Source organism: Halichoeres trimaculatus, unplaced genomic scaffold (genome assembly GCF_033239565.1).
Source record: "Halichoeres trimaculatus isolate MK-OKI-2021-1 unplaced genomic scaffold, fHalTri1.1 fHalTri1_scaffold_15, whole genome shotgun sequence".
Lineage (NCBI taxonomy): Eukaryota > Metazoa > Chordata > Actinopteri > Labriformes > Labridae > Halichoeres > Halichoeres trimaculatus.
In genome coordinates this window covers 27,614,837-27,635,681 of record NW_027437193.1, presented here as the reverse complement: position 1 = coordinate 27,635,681, position 20,845 = coordinate 27,614,837, and the positions used below count along the sequence as shown (strand labels likewise).

At 40.5% G+C, this 20,845-nt stretch overlaps 1 protein-coding gene across 4 annotated transcripts in view; it reads left to right on the top strand.

Moving 5' to 3' along the window:
* Window positions 1-283: 283 nt before the first annotated feature.
* Window positions 284-20,845, top strand: part of camsap2b (calmodulin regulated spectrin-associated protein family, member 2b) — a 41,028-nt gene continuing 20,466 nt past the window's right edge. For all 4 annotated transcript variants that reach the window (XM_074688197.1, XM_074688194.1, XM_074688195.1 and 1 more), the window contains exons 1-4: window positions 284-954; window positions 7,905-8,164; window positions 16,687-16,866; window positions 17,906-17,992. In XM_074688197.1, coding sequence (XP_074544298.1) covers window positions 816-954; window positions 7,905-8,164; window positions 16,687-16,866; window positions 17,906-17,992 — 666 coding nt within the window. In that variant the 5' untranslated portion in view covers window positions 284-815. The remainder of the gene's footprint in view (window positions 955-7,904; window positions 8,165-16,686; window positions 16,867-17,905; window positions 17,993-20,845) is intronic.

The following is a 20,845-nucleotide window of genomic DNA, read 5'->3' as shown; positions in this document are numbered from 1 at the left end:
GACCAAGTTACAGTCGAATACTGTTCTCAATTTGGCTGTGTGGGTGTTTCACACATTTGCCTGTCCAGGCTACAGTCTGAATGTACAGCAGTATGCTGCCACAAAGTCATACCTCCTGAATGATTTGGTAAGTGTACTTCGTTTTCATTTTCTCCATGGAAACAACATCTGGGACTTCACAATCCTCCTGCCAGTTAACTCCACCTTGGTGTGTGTGTGTGCTGACTTCTGTCAGGACTGAAAAGACTGGGTGGGTGGATCGCGCATGCGCAGTGCGCTCTATCCTCCGAATAGTGCGGCAGGAACAGCGCAGGGAAGACGCCGCGGTGAAAGAAAGATAAAGGGAAGGAGGAAAACATTTAGAGTAGAAAAACAATAACAACATGGAGGCCAACTGCGTCTTTGGTTCGTGAGAGAGGCCGTACTCTGGTGTCGGACTCCAGCTGTCCGCCTCCGCCGCTCAGCTGCTCCGTTATGTCGGATAAACATGTCAGGGAATGGGAGAAATCTTCCGAAATCCTGCTGCTAAACTGCGCTGTGCTGTCAGGGTGTAAGGATATCTCTGAATCACGGAGAGCAGAAAACTAAGGATGGTGCTCATGTACGCTAAAGGGGGCTCTCTCTGAACCCAACTCGTCGTGCTCTCCCACCAACCAGGCCACGCTCAAAGTTTTTTCTTTTTTTCTGGAGAAGGGGAAATTTTGCTGCATTGAATTCCTCTGGACGGGATGTCATCCGCAGTCAGGAGGAATTCCTCGGGCTGACTGATCCCCGGCTGCACTGAAGCGAGACAGAGCGGGACAGAAGGAGGAAAGATGGGAGATGCTGTAGATGACAGAGGGATGAGACGGACCTTCATCGTCCCTGCCATCAAGAGCTTCGATCACTACGACTTCACCAGGGCCAAGATATCATGCAGCCTGACGTGGCTCGTGGCCAAGGCTTTCGGTTCGGGTAGGTCGTGGCGCCTTATGAAAGTGTCATCAATCAGATTCTGAGAAAATATTTTTAGGATGTTCAGCTCACATTTATCATAGCATGGACCAATCAGACAACAGGGGTTTTGTAAACAGCCTGTGCCCACACTCACTGTGACGGACACTGTCACCTTTACTGATACAAACAGATGCGTGTCTTCTGTTTCTGTAGAGTGGCAGCAACTTGATCAAAAATATTAGGAAAACAAACAAGTATCCTCATAATTAAAGAAGTCAAGGCTTCAAGATCACATTTCTTTATCATGTATTTGTTTACATTGCTGAGTTTTTCATGATAAACGCCCTAAAACTTGAGGTCAGAGCAGTTTTACTGACTGAACTTGTTGCTAATGCTTATTCTCCCTCACTGCAGGAGTCAGGACAAACCTATTATGTAAGACTGCTGATCTCTACTAACAGGCTTCACTGACTGATGGCTGATCACAGATACACGCTTCAAGTTTGTGTGGTAGCTGAAGTTTAATATATAGGATACATGCAGATCATTTCACATTACACAACTGACTAAAATCACAACACATGAGTAAATGCTTTTTCAGACTCAGTAATAGTTTAGAAAACTGATCTTTGCTTGTAGTCTGCCTTTTCATAAGTTATAGCCTTCTATTTCTTCACCATCTGAATATTCAAATCGATCTGATACAAATATAGACCTATGATCATATCACTTCTCCAAGACCCTAGTCCAAACTTCCAACTTACTCACTTTAGAATGTTGTATCTAATCTTCCCAACTAAGAAAACCCAGTGTGGTCTTCAAATAAAAACAAAAACTTATCATTCAAGCTTTGTAAAGACATAAAATGTAACTGAAATTGCTGAATGTGTGTAATAATATGCAGGCATAGGTGATGTTTTGTTTACACATAACTCTCCTCTGTACATGACTTCATGTATCTGAGCTCTGCTCTGTTCCTGCCCTGCAGCTTGAACTCATAAGGAGTTTTTCCAGCCTCTTTTTCAGCCCTAAAGGTTTTCTCGTGCTTCTAATAAGCACTTTTTAACCAGCCCCACAGTATTTCCAGTCTCTCTACGCAGCCACAACACAGACAGGCAGACCCAGAGACAGAGAGATCAGAAGACAGACCTCTGAATCACGCCCATTGATCCCACAGTGAGTGCCAAACGGGGCTGCACACTATCGACTGGTAATGTTCGAGAGAGCTGTGAAAAGCAGACAGCAACATGTGAGAAAGTTGCTCTTAGTTGGTGAGACTTGAAGCGATTAGCATACTGTACTGCTAGCATGTTTATTCCCAGCCCTCCGGTGACACAGTTTTAGCTCCCAGCACCACTGAGAACTGTGGCCCAATTCATAACTGGTCCTTAGAGTCCTGTTTGGCCTAGTTTGGACAGATGAGCAATGGTGATGCTCAGATGTAACTAATCTTCTGTCAGCCGAAAGGTTTGTACAAAGACTTTGGATAAGTATTTTCAAACAGCAAAACATATTTCTCTAAACGACATACGACGCAGAGACGAGTTTGGGGGGGGTGAAATGGTGTCAGCAATGTAGTTTGTCCCATAGAGCATGCTTAGACTATACAGCTCTCACAACACAGTCTGCAGCACATTTAGAGCATCAACGCAAAGCAGATAATGGTTTTCTGTGTCAAACTATTAGGTTAAGTTGAAAAGAGAGCAGATTTTTGTGGGTCTGCCATGCTGGTGCAAAATCCACATCAAAAAACATTGATGAATTGGTTATTGGTGAAAGATTTTTCCACTCATGATGTGTATCATTATCACTCAAAAGAAAATCTTGTATAAGTCGTTATATCTTTAAAGTTGCTTTGAAAGGATGTACATGTGGAGTGTTTTTGAACAGTTGTGTCATGCCCATCAGAGCACAGCTGTCACATCTCCATACTTCAATCCTGATGCGTTTCAATGCAACAGAGCACAATCGAGGTTCACCTCAGAACTTAATGACAGCTCTTAAGAGCTAGCCTCATACAGCCAGTACTGTTTAAGACATGCTTTAGAACGCTCTTAATAGGCGTTGCTTTAAATAATGTTTCTGTGTCTCTGTCTGATGTCGTGTTTCCACAACACAATCAATTAACTCGTCAATCAGTGTGTGAGCGGTATTGATTTTTTTCTAACCTTCTCTTGAGACTAATTCAGCTCGTGGTTAGTGGACACCATCTGGGGCTGTTTAACTCCATTCTTCATTTTACTTAAAGCCGCTTCTATTCCATGTTAAAGATCTAGATAGCAGTTTCTTGCCCCATTGAACCAAATGTGAAACAATCTCATGACCTCACAATCAACACAAGTAGATCGACTTCAATATGAGGACTAGATTTCTGTAGGATCTGTAATCACATCCAATCATTGGTTTGTCAGACAGAAACCTGAGCTGTCATTTAAGTTAGAGCTATATCACATTAGTATCTACTGCACCACAATGATATTTGCTGCATCACAGCAGTGATGTAACTAGAGCTGAAACGATTCCTCGAATGATTCGAGGTACTCGATTACAAAAAATACTCGAGTAATTTTCTCCACCTCGAGGAATCGTTCAATCTTAAAAAAGATCAAAGAGCGGTATTTCAAATAGAGCTGAGGCCATATTAAGAGAGTTTTCAGACCCCTCAAGCTACCTCTTATACAAAATAGCAACTAGCAACAAATCTAGCTTCTTTTCTGGAGTTTGGAGACTAATGCGTCATTCTACGAAACGGGTGCCATTTGGGTCCGCAACATTTGATGAGATGTACAAGGCACAAAAAATGTGTCAAAGTGTGTTTACAGATTTTGGAGCTACCAAAGCAAGTGCTCTTATTGACATGCTGTATCAGAAAATTATATTTCTTAAAGAGAAAAAATTTCATTCCAAAAAGAACTGCTCTTTAACTAAACAAAAATGTATTTTATCCGATTACTCGATTAATTGATGGGATATTCAGTAGAATACTCGAATACTAAAACATTTGATAGCTGCAGCCCTAGATGTAACAGTATCATTACAGATCACCAACACTAACTTTTTATTCAGTTTAATTAGATACTGAGAACAGCTCTTTACTCTGACAACTCCAAATAAGAAAAAAGACCAATGGAGTATTTCCTTTAGCTACTTCCTCTAAAGCCATCATAAGGTGCCTGAGATGGTTTAGATGAATGGAAACATGCATATTCCTCCACTGCAGTGAAGCAACATCAAGGCTTTGATCATGGAGCAGCAGTGCAGTGGTTTTCTGCTCTGTGTTTCACATGTTGCAGTGCCTCGAAATGAGCAGTGAGCTACTGCTGCCTGCTGACATATCTAGCCTTTATTCTAAGAAAATAGATACTGAATGTATCCAGTGGATCATGAATGTAAGACCAACCATCATGGAGAGCATGTTAACCTTAAGGTTAGTGGTTTAATACAGTCTGTCTGTATGTGCATCAGGCAAGGAACGCTGAGATGGTTATAAAACAAAAACATTAAGTAGTATTTGAAAAAAAGGGTCAGTTAGTGTAATTTGTTAGCAAGCTTACTAAATATTTGTTTGTAATGTGACCATGATTATTCAGTGCTTTGATTGCATTAACCTAACATACCAGAGAATACAGACATGATTCGGAAAACCCACTCTTTGTTTCTTTGGTTTACTGTTTCAGTTCATCTAAATAACGAGGTGTATACAGCATGTATACAGCATGAATATGGCTTTGTTTTTTCTGACGAGGCGTTTTAAAGCCCGGCATTTGCCGTTGTTAGATTTGAAGGGACTCAACCTCACTTTCAACCAAGAGGCAGGTAATGAAATGGAGATGAAATGGGTCCCAGTTTTCCAAATGTAAGTAAAGCTCTTAGCCTTCATTTTATCCCATGCGTCATAAATAAATAAAATTCTCCCCCTGAACAGTCTGTGTACAGAAACAAGCTGCATAGATCAAAATCACTTTAAACCAGACTCTGAACATAGAGACAGATAAAAGCAGCTAAAATACATTTTTTTCTTACCAGGAATTTGCAGAAACTATAAACAGAGGTATAAGCTACTTTAACATAGACTAATATTCCTGTGTAACTGATGTGTTTTTTGCTGATAAGTATGCCTCACCAGCTTAAATGGAGAGTAAATTTGTTGCAATTTTGCTATAAAAGTGTCATAGCTGGTGAAAAGTGACACATATTTAGACTAAGGCTTATAAATTCTGTATCCAGCCTCTACGTCTAAAAATGTGCTGAGAAAGGCTTAAAAGTCTGCAACCTTAACTACAGCTAGAGACAAACACCACTGACCGTCACGTTGTGTATGCTGAGCTATGATCCTCAAGGTCTCCAGGGGAGCAGTCCTCTCCATGCCTGGACTTCCTGTAGCAGCTACTTCCTGTCTGTTTCCTCTTTGATGGCAAACACAAAAGAGAGGAGAGGGGGTTTCACTTGACGAGGCAAATTTTCATGAACTCTGGAAAAATGTGCTCTTTGTGCAGTTGTAGCTTGCTGTTCATTTTTATTTTACCATTCACAAAGCTGCAGTAAATCAGAATTAATCTTTTACAAAGCTTTTATCTTCTGGAGACTGCTTACGAAGAGCATGCTGCAAAACAAACCAACAACAACCTCTCTTTAACAACAATTATTACAGTTGTGCTTTAAACAGAAATATCTTGAGTAGATTTATAAAATGTATATTCTCAAAGGCGTAGTCTTCTAAATATAGTTCTATTTTCCATTTGGTAACACAATCTAACAAGTTTGATTAGATGCAAGGATTTTTTTTTATCAAGTTTGGTTTAACATCTGCTGACTCCTTTAAATAGCTTTCATCACCCAGTGTTGATAAGGGGGTTGTGCTACTCACAGTCTCTGGAAAACTGCCGAGGTTTGATCACAAGCTAAATGGATTTGTTCTGTTTGAGCTTTAAATGTTTAATTTTATTACACTGTTTGGTGGAGCTCTTTGCTTGCAGTGTTGTTATTTTGGAGGATTTAACTACAGAAAGCTGTTCCTTAAAGATGGATTCCTTTACAGCTCTTTGTTTTCCTCAGTGTGATTCAGAGGCAGAGAGGAAATGACCCCACACACCAGGAATATACACTCATGCTGGAGCACAGAGTGTTTAAAAAGTGTGTCACACGCTAACTCACATCGTCCCCTACAAGGAATGAGGTGTATGTGTCATTCAGGGACAGACTGATGACAAGAGTAGTAAAACTTTGAGTCACATCATGTGGTGAACAGCGACAAAGTAAAGAAAGGAGTGAAACCTTTCTGTGTGTGTGTGTTTGGTGTTAAGCTGTTTTCTTCAAATCAGATTTCCGAATGAGGTAACAGGATTACAAGCCAGTCCTGCTTTGTAACATACACTTCATCTCAGGCCACACACACTAAAGAGCATCACACTAACACACTCACCCACACACACACACACACACACACACACACACACACACACACACACACACACACACACAGTTTATCTCTCAAGCTTCTCTTTCACCACAAACTGACCTGGTGGCTTTGACTCGTGCTAACCTGAGGAAGTTGTGGTCCAGGCAATGCTCCTAATGAGAACTTGAATAGTTCTGACTTAACTGAGGAATGGTGTTTTCATGACTCAGCTCTGAGTATCATAATACTCTCAACAATGGAGGTTAGCTCACCCCAAGCAAAGAATTAGCACAAACAGTTGAGATAAACAATCTGAATAATTTGCTTAGCTCAAGTGACAATGAAATGATTAGCTTTACATAGTAGAAAAGTAGTTAACACCATAAGCTAATTAGTTGTTGAAGTGATGACCAGCATATTAAGATTAATGGTTATTAATTTGGTTAATTGAAACACAGAAATGCATTAACGGACTAAATAGCTGGCTAAGTGTTATGGATTAACAGCTTAAACAGCTAATGCTTGTATTAATTGCTACTAAAACAGTTTAAATGCCACTTGAAAGGCAAGAGAAATCAATGAATGGCCGTGAGACTAAGCTACAACCCAACAACTAGTAAAACCAAAGTAATGTTTTAGCTACTGCGTGACATTTTGAGGCCAAAGTGAAAAATAAATAGTGATTATACTTCTACTACGAACAAAACAGTAAGCTAATGTGTCAGTATCTTTATTGTCCAGTTTAAAATCCTGACAAACTAACTTTGCTGTGCTATAACAGGCTGCCATAGCATTATGTTAGCATCTGAAGCTACAACCCCCGGCTAATGCAGGGTGGTGCCTTCAGAGCTAGGACACAACATGACCTGAGCCACACTGCACAGGAACCAAAAATAATAGTAATTTATTATCTTACCAGTAGTGCTGGTTCCGACAGGCGGGATTGATGATGTTTGATCGTGTACTCGACTAACCGCGTATATTCGTATCTGAAACCGCTGTCTCCGACCAAATCAATCTGCTGTGCTCGCGTAAAATTGTGTTTTCAAGGGAAAATTTCCTGCATGCTTCTACAATGTGCGCCATATTTTAGATCAGTGTGTTTAAGTGTGACAAGCTGTGAGCTGATGTGACCATGTGGTTGAAGCTCTGAGCTTGGGATGCCATAGCAACAAGAGCAGTGAGATAATGGAAATAGTAGCATCGTAGATCTTCCTCTGCCTTCGTGGATTCACTTTAGATGATGGTGTCACAGAAGAAATGCAGCTGGACGACAGGTGTACAGACTGTGGCCCTGAAGTGCAAAATGCAAAGAAGTCTTTGGAAAAAAGCAAAACAAAAAATGTAACAAGAAAAAAAAGAAAGAAAGAAAATGCCAAAACAGTATGGAGAAGGAAAAACAAAAACCAGAATGCAATAAAAAAAATTAAAATGAAAAATAAAAAAGCCAGTAGCAATAAATAAGAAAACACAAAGCACATGAAAATCCAATTTTCAATGTTTTTGTTGTCCTGTTTTGTCTGTCAGGACCACTGTATTTACTTCTTTTTCTGTGTCTCTCTCCCTACAGATGCAGTACCAGAGGAGCTGGTGGAGCCTTTCTACAAGGACCAGTATAACCAGGAGCACTTGAAGCCTCCGGTGGCCTGCTTGCTCCAGTCTGCAGAGCTGTACTGCCGAGCAGGGAGCCTCATCCTCCGCAGTGATGCCGTCAAACCATTACTGGGACACAACGCTGTCATCCAGGCTCTGGCGCAGAAAGGCCTGTATGTCACAGACCAGGACAGACTGGTTACTGAGAGAGACCTGACCAGCACACCCATACACATGGTGAGTGGAGATACTGACATATTATGGGATTTAGAATATACAGACTTTCTGTAGGTTTTATGAAGTAGTTAGTTGTAGCAAGAAGTCAAAATAGTTTGAGAAATTCTTACTAGAGGGCTTCATTTTGTGCTCAATGAAATTTTCTATTTCCAAAAATACATGTTTTTAAACTTCAAAAAATTATGCTTTTAACTTAAAACAATCTATTTGATTATTTGATACCCAATTTCAAACATGTTAAGTAGCTAAAAAAGTTATACAGCAAAAAAAAGCTATTGATGAATGTATTTCTTTTGTCTGCAAACGAGCAAAAAAAAAAAGTCTTTAGTGTAACAAACTAAAGTATAAGGCTTTTTTTTTCTTTAAGCAAATCTCTGGAACCAGGTCATAGAAATGCACAAAATTCAACACTTGAGAAGTGTCACCCAGCTAATCCATTTTCACGCAACTGATTCATCATGTTATTGTTCCCTGACTGTGCAGGTACCAGGCTGCACACAGAGTTCAACATTTGTTTCCCCCCATCAGAATTAATAGCTGAGTTATTTGATAGTACGTTTGTGTGAGCAGCTCCATGTGTAGTACTACTGAAACGTCCTCCAAGTTCTTCCCTGTAGAGAGAAAAACATCAGCTAATGACGGGTTTCTTATAGCAACCCATTACTCACAGTACAGACTCTGTGTCACTTCACTGCACTGAGAAAACTCAACATGCTTTAGCTCACTTCACCAAGAAATACTGTAATACTCTGTTGTCAAAATGTGTGCAGCACTCAGTGTAAGACTTGATAAAGAGATGATGAATTATTATTTTTGTAAATTTATCAACGTTATTTAGAAAATTCATTTATACTTTCTCCAGAATATGAGATCATACAACCATCAGATCTGAAAAAAGAGTCTTACTGGAGGCATTTCATCAATGCTGGTAGAGAGTATAGCTTCACTGGGACTTTGAAATAAAGTGTATGGATCACTCCACCTCCACCCAGTGATATAAAAAAACACTTAATCACACAACATCACATCATAATAGGTGGTGATGTGGGAGTGAAAATCAGCTCTGTTTTGATTCAGTCAGGAAATTTAGTGATTAAAATAATTATAACAAACCAAAATACTAGAGCCCAACCTATATGGGATTTTTGGGACTGATGCTGATACCGATACTGTGGGCAAAAAAAAGCCGATATCCAATATATTGACCGATATCATATATATCGGCTGATATTTATAATAAATTCATTGATGTACACAGGATATATACTGTATATAATCACAAATCATTGTAATACTCATATGATTCAAGACAGAGACGGAACGCTATTAAATTAAAACAAGGAACTTAAATTATAAAACTGTCAACATAAGAACTATAGTTTAAACCAATGATAAATAAGAACAAGCTGTTAACACAATAATAAATAAAGAAGTCAAACTGTAAACACAGTAAGTAGGAAAAAAAAATGTAAACACACAATGAGTAACTTACACAATGTTAAAACGCCGTATTATAGTCTTACATTAGATAATGGTGGAGGTGTGAATTAACAGTAGCATGTATCTCTGTCTCACAAAAAAAGCAACTAACATGATGTTAAAACGTCATTCTTTAGTCTTTTTATAATTGGCTTCATTATGGCCGATGTTGGTTAATCGGTGACAGGCATAATCGGCCGGCTCTAAAAAATACATGTCAGATTATTGCCTGTTTGCTCCGCCAACTTAGATAAAGCTATATCTTTGCTGTAATGTGATTCAGAGGTGCCAGCTTGATTTACTAGGTAAAAAGACTATCTTCTGAAATGTTAATTGTCAGTTTATATAGAATAGAATAGAATAGAATAGAATAGAATAGAATAGAATAGAATAGAATGTACTTTATATAGACTGGATATAGCAGCTGACTGAGGCAGAGGGATACTCAGTGAAAAGTCACTGTGGTGCTGATGGAGCCAAATGTATTGTTCACTTAGCCAAAAATAACATTACTGTATTTCGTGCCACTTGTAGCTGTGCTGATACTCAATTTAACATCAATTGGTCTTGTGTGATTAAGTGTAAATATTGTTTGTCGGTCAAGTAGTTTGGAACCTTTTCCAAAGTCTAAAGATATTTGTTTTGCAGTGATATTGAACAGAGACCAGCCGAAAAATCTTCACATCCAAGAGGCTTCAAGCCACTTTGTCAGATTGTCTGAAAAAGACTTGTGTGTGGTTTATTTTCTGTTGATTCAGGCCTTGGAAAGTTATACCGAAACTGTCAGAGAAAAATGAATTCTTCACAATTAAGTTCTTCATTGACGGTGTTACAGTTACAAAAGGAGGGTGAGTCTGATGCAGCCTGATCCAGACACACTGCTACCACACACATGGCTGGAGGCCGGGCACTTCTGCTGACGCCAAAAGGTGTCTGCATTGCAGTGCATCTCCCCCCTCCTCCTCGATCCTCTCCCTTCTTCTGTCTTCATCTCCCTCTTTCTGTCTTTTGCAGCTTTTACTTCCCCCACCTCTGTCACATACTAACTCTATCTTTGGGGATTAAATGAAACCAGGACCCCGTTATCGCCTGAATATTTAATCTAAGCTTAAGCATATTTCTCCAAGCCCACACAAGATCTCCTCCTTTAAGTTGTAGTGCTTATTTAAATTTCCCCTCTCCTCCAGGTGCTCTCATGTTTTACAGCTCCAGAGATAGAAGTCGGTAGTTGAGTCTGTTTTTATATTTACGGTTTAGTGTGTGTACATCAGTCGAGGGTGTCATGAAGGTGGAGGAGTGATGGACAGTTTGAGGTGCAAAGCTTAATGATTCAGCATCCTTTACACCGACCGACAGAAGTGTGTGTGTAAGTCTTTACACATGTCTCCTCGTCTTTGGGATCCTGTGATTTAGTGGACAGCTTTAGTGACAGGGTTAAGTGGACAAATAGAGCCTCCCTTTGACTTTTCACCTTCATTGAGGAGCTCAGAGCCAGGCAATTTGTTAGCTGCCCATCTTAATTCTTCATTTCAGTTTTAGTTAATAGTTCTCCGAAGCAGTGGCACTTTATGTCTGACTCTGCGTGCGTGTGTGTGTGTGTGTGGACTCAGCAGGGCAATTTCAGATACGCTCAAGTCGAGGCTTTTCATTTTGGGTTATGGTATATCCACAGAGAAAATGATGACCTCATGGTTTTCCAAGAAATAACTCATGTCAGTGAGGAGAAAAAGGATGGAGGAGGAGGAGGAGCATGGCAGTCTGTCACAGGACGAATGGGTTTACAGAGAGGAGAGGAGAAAGGAGAAGACGGAGTAATGGGGCTGCCATTTGGCTGGTCTCCAGGCAAAGAGAAGTAGAGCAGGAGAGGAGAGGAAAGGGTGAGTGTGGGAGTCTAAATGTGGAAGGTAGGAATGGAAAGGACCAGGAAAGGCGGGAAGGAAACTTAGAGGAGAGAGGAGGAGGAAAAGTAAGGTATTGCCTATTTGGCTGCAAGAGGGATGACATGTGTGCGCCAGAAAAAGAGTCCAATGTTAACATGGCCATCTGGAAAGAGGAGGGGAGGAGGGGGAGGAGGGGAGGAGAGGAGTACATGAAGAGAGGGGAGGGTTTAGTGGAGGAGAGGAGGACTGAGGACGACGTGATGTGCACTACTGCAGCACTGTGGAAGAGGGTGGGGTCTCACAATGAGTCAAGGCACGTCTGGCACACAAATGGGAACCCACCCCTCCTCCTAAACACACAGATGAACACACACACACACTCACACACACACTCACACAACTCCTGTCAGACCTCCAGCAGTGTGCAGAAGACCTTTGTGTCCTTTTCGAGGTTAGCCTTTCTGTCTGTCTCTCGGTCACTGTCTCACACATGCCCACACGTGCTGCCCTGTGAGCACTGAAACACTAAGACCACAAAGTGACGGCAGAGAGAGGAAGGCGTAGCAGTAATTGAATCTTCCTGCAGAGGGGTGTGTACCCTTATCCAAAGGCATTCTGCAGAACAAAGCAAAAATTTTATGGATGCATGAGTGAGAAACATAGCTAAAGGACACTGTTTGGACAAATGCACCAGAAATGTACGCAACATCTGTACAGAGCCAAACGTGTGTCCGCTAAGTTGTAGATCAGGAACATTTGTGTAGCTCAGGCGTAGGTTGTTTTCCAGCGTGTACCTGCGTTAGAGAACAGTTGCGAGGTTTGTGGAGAAGGAGGTTACTTTGATTATTTGTTTGCTCAGCTGTGAAGTCCCTGCCTATAGATGCCTTTCATAAAGGACACACACACACACGCGCACGCGCACACACACAGCCATGCAACAGTGCTGCGTCGAATGCTGATGCTGATGTTAGATAGTGTGTGTGAATTCACTGCAGCTCTTTACAACCAGTCTCTGCCACTTCCACAGCCTTATAAGGCTTGTCTGTGACTGTGTTTGGGATTGTGTCTGTATGTGCACACACACACTCAGACACACTCATCACAAGGGTCTCAGTTAAGGGTTAAGAGACACCACATGGTCTTTAAATCCATGCTATGGTATCAACAGTAGTAGAGTCTGCAGCTGTATGTGCAGTGGCTCCATATAAACACTGTTTGTCCTCCACTATGTGATCACTTTGATATATCATATGCACATACACACTCATGTGTAACAACAAGTACAAAGAAACATGGAGATTATTTATAAGGACAGGTCAGTGATTCCAGTCATCACTAGAGTCACAAATCTGTTTCAACTGTGTTGGAGCTGCTACAGTTCAGCTCTGAACAAGTAAGGCCCTCCTCAGTACTTTTAAAGGAACACTGTGACACTAAAAGCAGAGGTGGTAAGTTGACTGATTCTGCTGATGCATGTTTAAATTACAGAGCTAGCTTAGCTTGGCAGTGGAGTTGGAAACAGAGGGGAACAGCTGGCCTGCACAAAAAATACCTCCAAGCTCCTTTAAGCTCAACAACTGTTAATCTGGTGAGTTTTATCCGTGTACAGACAGAAATATAGAAATAAAGTATTGTGGTTGTTATTTGGAGATAGGTGGTATAAATCAGGAATTCCTAAATTGAGGGTAATGAGAAATCTGTATTTGCACATTTGATCTTTCATTATAGAAGTAGAGGTTTAACTGTACATTAAACCATGCAAACAGAAAATGTTTGATCTGTTTCTCACATTTCTTTGCTGCAGCAAGACCCTGAAGGTGACTTAGCCAGGGTAATGACTGCACCAATGGCAGATTGATTGGTTTAAGAAACACAGAGATATGTGCACATAGGTAGTTCTTTATTTGATCACAGGTCTCCAGCATCTCTATTTGAGGTCAAAGGCTGAAAAATTTAGGAGCCCATGGAAATAATGCTAGATCAGAATATTGCTATTAAAGCAGGTTTTACACCATCTATACAAAATTCTGATCAGATTTTGAGTGGAGCTGTTCCTTTACAGAAGTAGGTAATGAAATATAGATAATAGGGATAGACAGATTATCGACCGGGCCGATTATCGGGGCCGATATTTGGCATTTTGGGGCATATCGGCATCAGCCTTTTTTTTTTAATTCGACGGCCGATATGAAACTCATTCAAAACTGTGTTGTTTTGGCTCTGATGCTTCTCTGCACAGAATTTCTCCCTGTCAACATTATGGAAGCCCTAGATGGTCAATTAAAATCAGTCATGTAAAACCAAATAGAAAATTCTGTTAAAGGCAGCACAAACTCAGTTTTATCCAGCTTTATTGCTGTTACATTGAAATTTTGGAAAACTTCATTTACTGTAAAAAACTTAAGGTATATATATTTTTAAGTTTTCATTTAACTTTATAAAATATGTGGCTAAGCCTGGGAGCTGTTAAATAAACATATGCTTGAAGGCATTTGAATGCAGTTAAGTGTTGGAGTCTGTATTGTTTGAATTGTTTGACGCCAATATTATCGGCTTCAAATATCGGTTATCGGCCTCCTTGCCTACCAAAAATCAGTATCGTATCGGCCCAAAAAATCATATCGGTCTATCTCTGAAAGATGAGGAAGTCTTCTGACATTGTTGCCGTTTAAATTTCACATTGACTTCGCTTCAAGCAGGTCTGAACACACACCAACAGTCATGCACACAAATTCACGCCTACGCAAGCTTCTAAACTACTTTTTAGATTTAGGAGTTTTATGCAAATGAGTCAAGAAAAGCTTTGATCAAAGGAAAAACCCACATTTTTCTAATGAAAAATCTTATACTCTGGATCCCTCTGGTATCTCACACTGTGTCTGTCTGTCTCTCCACTTCTAAGATACTGTACATCTAAAGGAGAATGCATGCAATGTCAAAAATGTGGCAATATCCTGAAAATGCAGGAATCTGTCTGCAGACACAAACAGACGTATAATAAAGTTCAATGTATCAGTCTATTGTTTTTGTTCAAGAGCTAATCCAAACAATCCTGTTCCTACATGTAATACTGTAGAGATGAAGCAATAATAATAACACCATGTGTTCAAACACACAAAAAGGACACAGTTTAGGTATGAATCAGTGTCTACAAACTGCTGAAACCCCCAAACTGAGTCATTTTTACTGAAGTACAGACACATTTCAGATCAAGTAAGGATATAACTGAACACAAGGTCACTCCTGAGTCCAGTTATTTTAGCACCCTGACACTTCTCCGTCTGTTTATTTCTTACGGCCATGTTTCCAGTGCATGTTGGCGTTTTACTCTCAAGTTGCAGCGTTAGATCAGATGTTGTGTTTCTCAGGGAAACTCTCGGTCACGCTGGCTGTTACACGAGGCTCTGTGGTTATGAATAGAGGCCTGTGCCTGACAGCGCAGGCTCTGGTGGGATGAGGTGCATGGAGCTCCTGACTTTAGGTGTTTGTTCAGTTAGGTTGGAAACACAGACAGACGCCTGGGTAAGCATCAAACACACAAATACACACATACACTTATTCGCACACAGCGAGCATGTTTTTGAGTAGACCTGTGGTGTAACAGGAAAAGGGAAGGGGAGGTCTGTTGGTCTGACCGGCCTGGTATGGGATCAGAAAAGGCCAGCAGAATGTCAAGCTTTGTGTAGGTGTTGATGGCTGCTAAAACTACTCATATGAAGTCAATGGCTGAAGAGTGGGTAGTGTGTGTGTGATGAAAATAATATAGTCCAACATGAAGAGATGTGAGAGTGTATAGTGGTTTGAGATCAGCAGATAAGAGGGCTTCATTCTGTCTAGCTCAATTCAATTGGATGTGAAATGTGAAAATTAAAAAATGTTTGATGTGAAAATTGCATAAATGTGCATAAAATACATTCGTACACATAATATTTAAAGGTCCCATATTATGCTCATCTTCTGCAGTTAAATGTGGATCATTGATGTCTTCATGAAATGGTAGTAACATTTTTTGGTCCAAAAAGCCAATAAATCAAGCACAGCAGCATTGTTTCCAGGCTCTCATAGCCCCTCTGTTCAGAACGCTCTGATTTAGTGGGCGTGACCTTCATATGTAAATGAGCCACCACTGGTACCGCCCCGCTCTTCAGCGTCACTGAGAGCGGCGCCATTAGCTCCGAGTGCACAATGTTTAGAAAACAGCGAAGCTCGTTTACCGTAACATTACAGGCTAAAACAACAGGCTAACCGCAGCTACAGTTAGCATCCTGAGGCTAACACAGAGACAGGGGGGACACTGAGGAATAGCTCTTACATCTGCTCCACAGCACACAGCATTTTAAATACTCACATTTCCAGGGTCCGAGGTTTGTTGGTGGATGGTTGGTAATGCGCCTGGATTCAGGACCAGTCTATTCGCTAGCCCTCTGATGTACTGTCCAAAGTTGGAAAAGCAGTCGGCCGTGAAGTGACTAGCACACACATGCACGGTTTTACTGAGTGTATCTGGAACATTTCCTTGATAAATGAACTCTAGCCACTTAGTCTTGTTTTCTTCAGAGATGGGAAGCTTGTGCATGGAACTATGTGGGTGTTTACAGCCAAAAACAGAGCAGTGATGGCTCTGCAACTTTGGCATTCTCCAGCTCCAAGAGGGGAGGAGATTCAGGGGTACCAATCAAGTCAGACTTCTTCCTGATTGGTCAAAAAAGGGAATCGCTGACATCGCCAAATCTCCAAAATCCAAACAGCTCGTTTTAGGTCAGGATTTTACATTCACAAGCAATACTAAGTACAGGTTTTGTCATTAAATATCTCATTTTGTGGGCTGGGAGGAAAGCCAAAGACCCACAAATGTCACTAAAAGACTTAAAGTGATTTTGCATAATATGGGACCTTTAAGAAGCTTAGGGCTGAATATAAAGAGTTAAGACTTGCACACATTTTCTTTTTTCTAGAGAGCAGATGTTATGATCATTTCAAGGTTTGCTGAGCTGAATAGAAACACATGTTTCACAGATTTCACAGATTCAAAAATGTTCATAATTTTCAGTCTGAAGTGCAAGAGAGGAGAATGGGAGGGAAAGTTGAGTTATTAGTCTTTTTTTTTGCGGAAAGGAGGTGCATTTAAAAGAATCCTAATGTAGCTTCTGTTTGTCTTCACAGAGCTCACACCTGGCGCTCATAGACACCCTCATGATGGCGTACACTGTGGAGATGGTGAGTGTAGAGCGCATGATGTCCTGCATCAACAGGTACTCCTCTGCTGAACCCTCACGCAGTGATGGACACGTCCAGGAGCTGCCTTATGACACGGAGGACGCAATCACCACCTGGATCAACAAGGTACACGGACACACTGAGGCTCATTCATGTTAACACAAAACCACGAGGACATGTGCTTTTTTTTCATTTTAGAAGATAACCACAGAACAAATCCTCAAGTCTGTTGAACCAGCAAACACAGAGATCTTTGTTTTAGTCCAGAAATAGAAGACACAAGAGGAGAGACTGTCACGCTCAGTTCCCCCACCGCTGGTTCAAAATCTAATAAGTTTCCAACACAAACTAGATGAAAAGCTGGTATCAACAGTATTTAATCAAGAGATTATCCCCAGATAACTTACTCAAGCTCACCTCCTCTGGTCTGCAGGGCTTGTGTTGGGATGTAAGAGCCCAACACTGAGGGCACTATTAATTACTTTAAGTAACTTTAGCTGAGCTTGCTGGAGATTTGGGGGGATTTTGATATCTAAAATATCTCTCTGACCTAATTTTAGAAGAAAATAATGAAACAAGTACAAATTGTGTGTCAACGTAGAAAAACTGAATGTAAAGTGAGTGCTCACTTTCCAGATGAATGAGCTCATAGGCTCATGTGTTTTAAGGCAGGAGGATAAACATGCAGGATTAATTTACGGACACAAACAAGAAAACACGCACATGGGAGCCTTATGTGTAACTGAGACGTAGACAACATGGTTGGGATCAGCTCATTCAACCTTGTGCTTCCTTCTGAAGTGTTACATCACTGTTTGTAGAGAAAAGGTGGGAGTTGCTAAAAGAGGGGCTAAACACTATAGTTAGAGTTATCTTTGAAGTTCTTTGTGCCATTTGTGTGAGTCAGAAGTCAGCGAGCTCTGTAAATAAGATATCCTGTCGTTTTTGGAATCAGTGGCTAATGGTCAGCGGTGGTGGAGCAAAGTTTTCTTTGATGTGTGCACCCTCTTGTTCTCATGTTTAGGTTTCCTTTCTCGTAGACTCACCATGCAGTGTCTGTGTGCACAAAATGCTTGTCTGAAATCTGACCTTGATCACTCTCCCTGTCTCCCTGCCTGTCTGTCTGTCTGTCTCTCTGTCTACCTGTCTGTCTGTTTTTCTCCAGGTGAATGAACACCTGAAGGACATACTTGTGGAGGAGCAAAAGCTGCGAGAGGCTTCTTACCAAGAGTCAAACTCAACAACCCAAAAAGTAAGAACACTCACAGACACACACTTAATTTAAGTGATAAGCTAGCTTACTGTTGTGTAAAGCCTGGGGAAAAAAAAGCCCTAGACTGGTCCTAAAATCTACATGCAGTTTACCACTGAATATTTTTTTGTTTTGTTTTTGTTGGATTTTGATACAATCATAATTGAATTCTTGAGACTTTTGTGATTTTAGCTAGAGCTAGCCTATTTAGCAAGCCACCGCACCTTAGCTTCAGCTGCTGTTAGCTAAAAAGTTATATCATGCCCTTCATTCAAAGCTCAAAACTGGGCTTTTACACAAATGTTTCTTTTTTTTTTTTTACCTGTGTCTCTACTTGAAAATTTCTCCATGGAGAATAAGTTACATCTATTTAGTACACAGAAAAACAGTGAAGTTAGCTTAGCTTAGCTTAGCTGAGCACAAACAACCCCAGTAGAGCTCAATAGTCAACCTTACTTTCTCCAACTTCAGCTTGTTGTATTTTATAATTGTGTAGCATTAATGAAAAGAGATGCTGTATGAAAAGTTTACAGCTGTTTTTTGGAAACTTGAAGAAAGTTATTCTGGCTTTCCTCTCCTGTTTTCAGCCTTTGAACTAAACTATGCTAATTTTGTAGCTAAGAGAGTTTCACCAAAAGAGTCGCACCAAATTATACTTTAAAAATGCTAAGCTATTCCTTTATTTATTTTTTTTCTGTATATGTCATCACATGATTGATTTTTAGAAGCCTTCTACTACTACTTTTGCTCTCAAGCAGTGGCACATGTCCTCGTCCACACAAGGCACATGCAGAAACACATGATATAAACACATTAGCCTACAGCACAGTGCACACAGAGCTCAGTGAATCAGAGGAACAGATGAGCTCAGTCTCTGACCAGCTGCAGAGAGATTCTGGCAAGAGTCACTACACTGCTGTTGGAGGAGAAAGGAAAAGAAATGCGTGGGGTGGAGGAAAAATGGGGGAAAAGAATGACACACAGAGAGACGGAGAGAAGGAGAAAAGTGGGGAGGAATAATCGGAGAGCGGAATAACTGGAGAGTAGAGGACACAAAGGGAGACACTCAGGAACTTTGTCAGCTGTAGCAGAAGACAGCCAGTGACAGACAGAGACAGTGTTGTCATCCTGCAGGCCTCGTGGTTATGTAAGGGCCGTGTGACACACCGAGTCAATCCACCAGGACAAGCACACACAGCAGTGAGCTACTGTACTCTTTTACTTGTTTGACCATAAAGCACAGGAAGGTATCAGGTCGTGACCCTCATCACGAGTTGGTGTTTGAAGAGTGTAGAGTTTAAGATTAGACATAAAAATCATTTTATGTTTAGTGTGTACACAGGCAGCAATACAATTCAACTGATTTAAAATGAAATAAAGAAACTTGAAGCACTTCAGTACCAACTCAGAGAGATGAACACTGATGAGTGTGCAAATAGTAGATCGTCACTCCTGTCATGTGTGGTGTAGAAAATAGCTTCAGCTAACCTTTGTACCTTAGTTAGTCTACAGCCATGCTAGCTGCACTGCAAGACTTTGCTCCAAACATAAACAGTGGGAAATATGGACATAGTCTTGGTGACATCACCCATTGGTGTCTGGCAAAGTGAAGCCCAAACATGGCAGCCACCATATTGGAAATGCCAAGTCATTTCAGTCTTAACTGCAGTTTTGTTGCAGAATCACACAAGCTTCATTTTTCATTAATTGCTCGACTCAAAGCTAAATTTAGCATGACAGCACAATCTGACAATGATAACATACCTGTTGACGTATTAAGTAGCTTAAGATTCTACAGCTTTCTCAGTCTCCATGATCATGAATTAGCACACTACATACTTAGGAATGAGAGGTTTACAGTAACTGTATCGTTTCACAACTTAATGAGTACTGTTAATTACTTTTTGCTCACATTTGCTCAACAGTCTGTTCTGTATTCTTGCTGTTTTTAAGATTTTATGCTATCGCTAAATGTTTAGTTTACATTGAAGTTTTCATTTATTAACTCAATTTATTATTTCTGATAAGTCTGTAGAGTGTGGTTTTATTTATGCAGGATCACACTTACACAAAATTGTTTCAGGCAGGACAACTCTCATCAAAATAATCAATCATTTGCTTGTAATAAATTATGCTTGGTGGTATATAGGGATGAGTACAGAATTAGAAACTTTTAAAGGTACCGACCGACCGAATTTTGTCAACAGTACTAGGTACCGATTCACAAAAAATCAATAGGTACTGTTTAGGTACCTAAATGCATCCTTTCCACTGTGAGGGAGAGGGAGAGTAGGTGATTTTTCATATAGGACATGAACACAGCATTGCAAGGTTGTATATTGAAGAATAAATATGTGAAGGTGAAAAAAACAAATTTTTGTACTAAACAAATAGATATTGTTTTACCGCATAAACACAAACAAGTACCGAAAATTGGTACAGTTGAGTACCGGTACCAATTAACAGGTACCTGGTAGCAGCACTATATCATTTCAAATGTGAAAGGTACCCATCCCTAGTGGTATAGCTCTGTTCTGTTCTTTACCCTTCTACATGCAATACATTTTACAAAACATATGACACTGGTTAAATCCGACGCAGCATCTAGAGAGTTGGGTTGCATAGAGTTGCTTGTTGGGTAACATAGAATTTGCCAAAAAGATGTAGTTGTAACCAGCAGAGCTGTCAGCTGTTGGGTCTAGTGCTCAGAGCTGCTAATGTTTTGTGGCAAAGCTTGAATTTGTGCCCTGCCTGAACTAACGCAATGCTGAATTTATCCTACCTGTAAATCCGGATAAAAAGCCTTAGCCTCAGCTTTGGACTCTGCATCCTTTTAGTCAAGGGATAAACAAA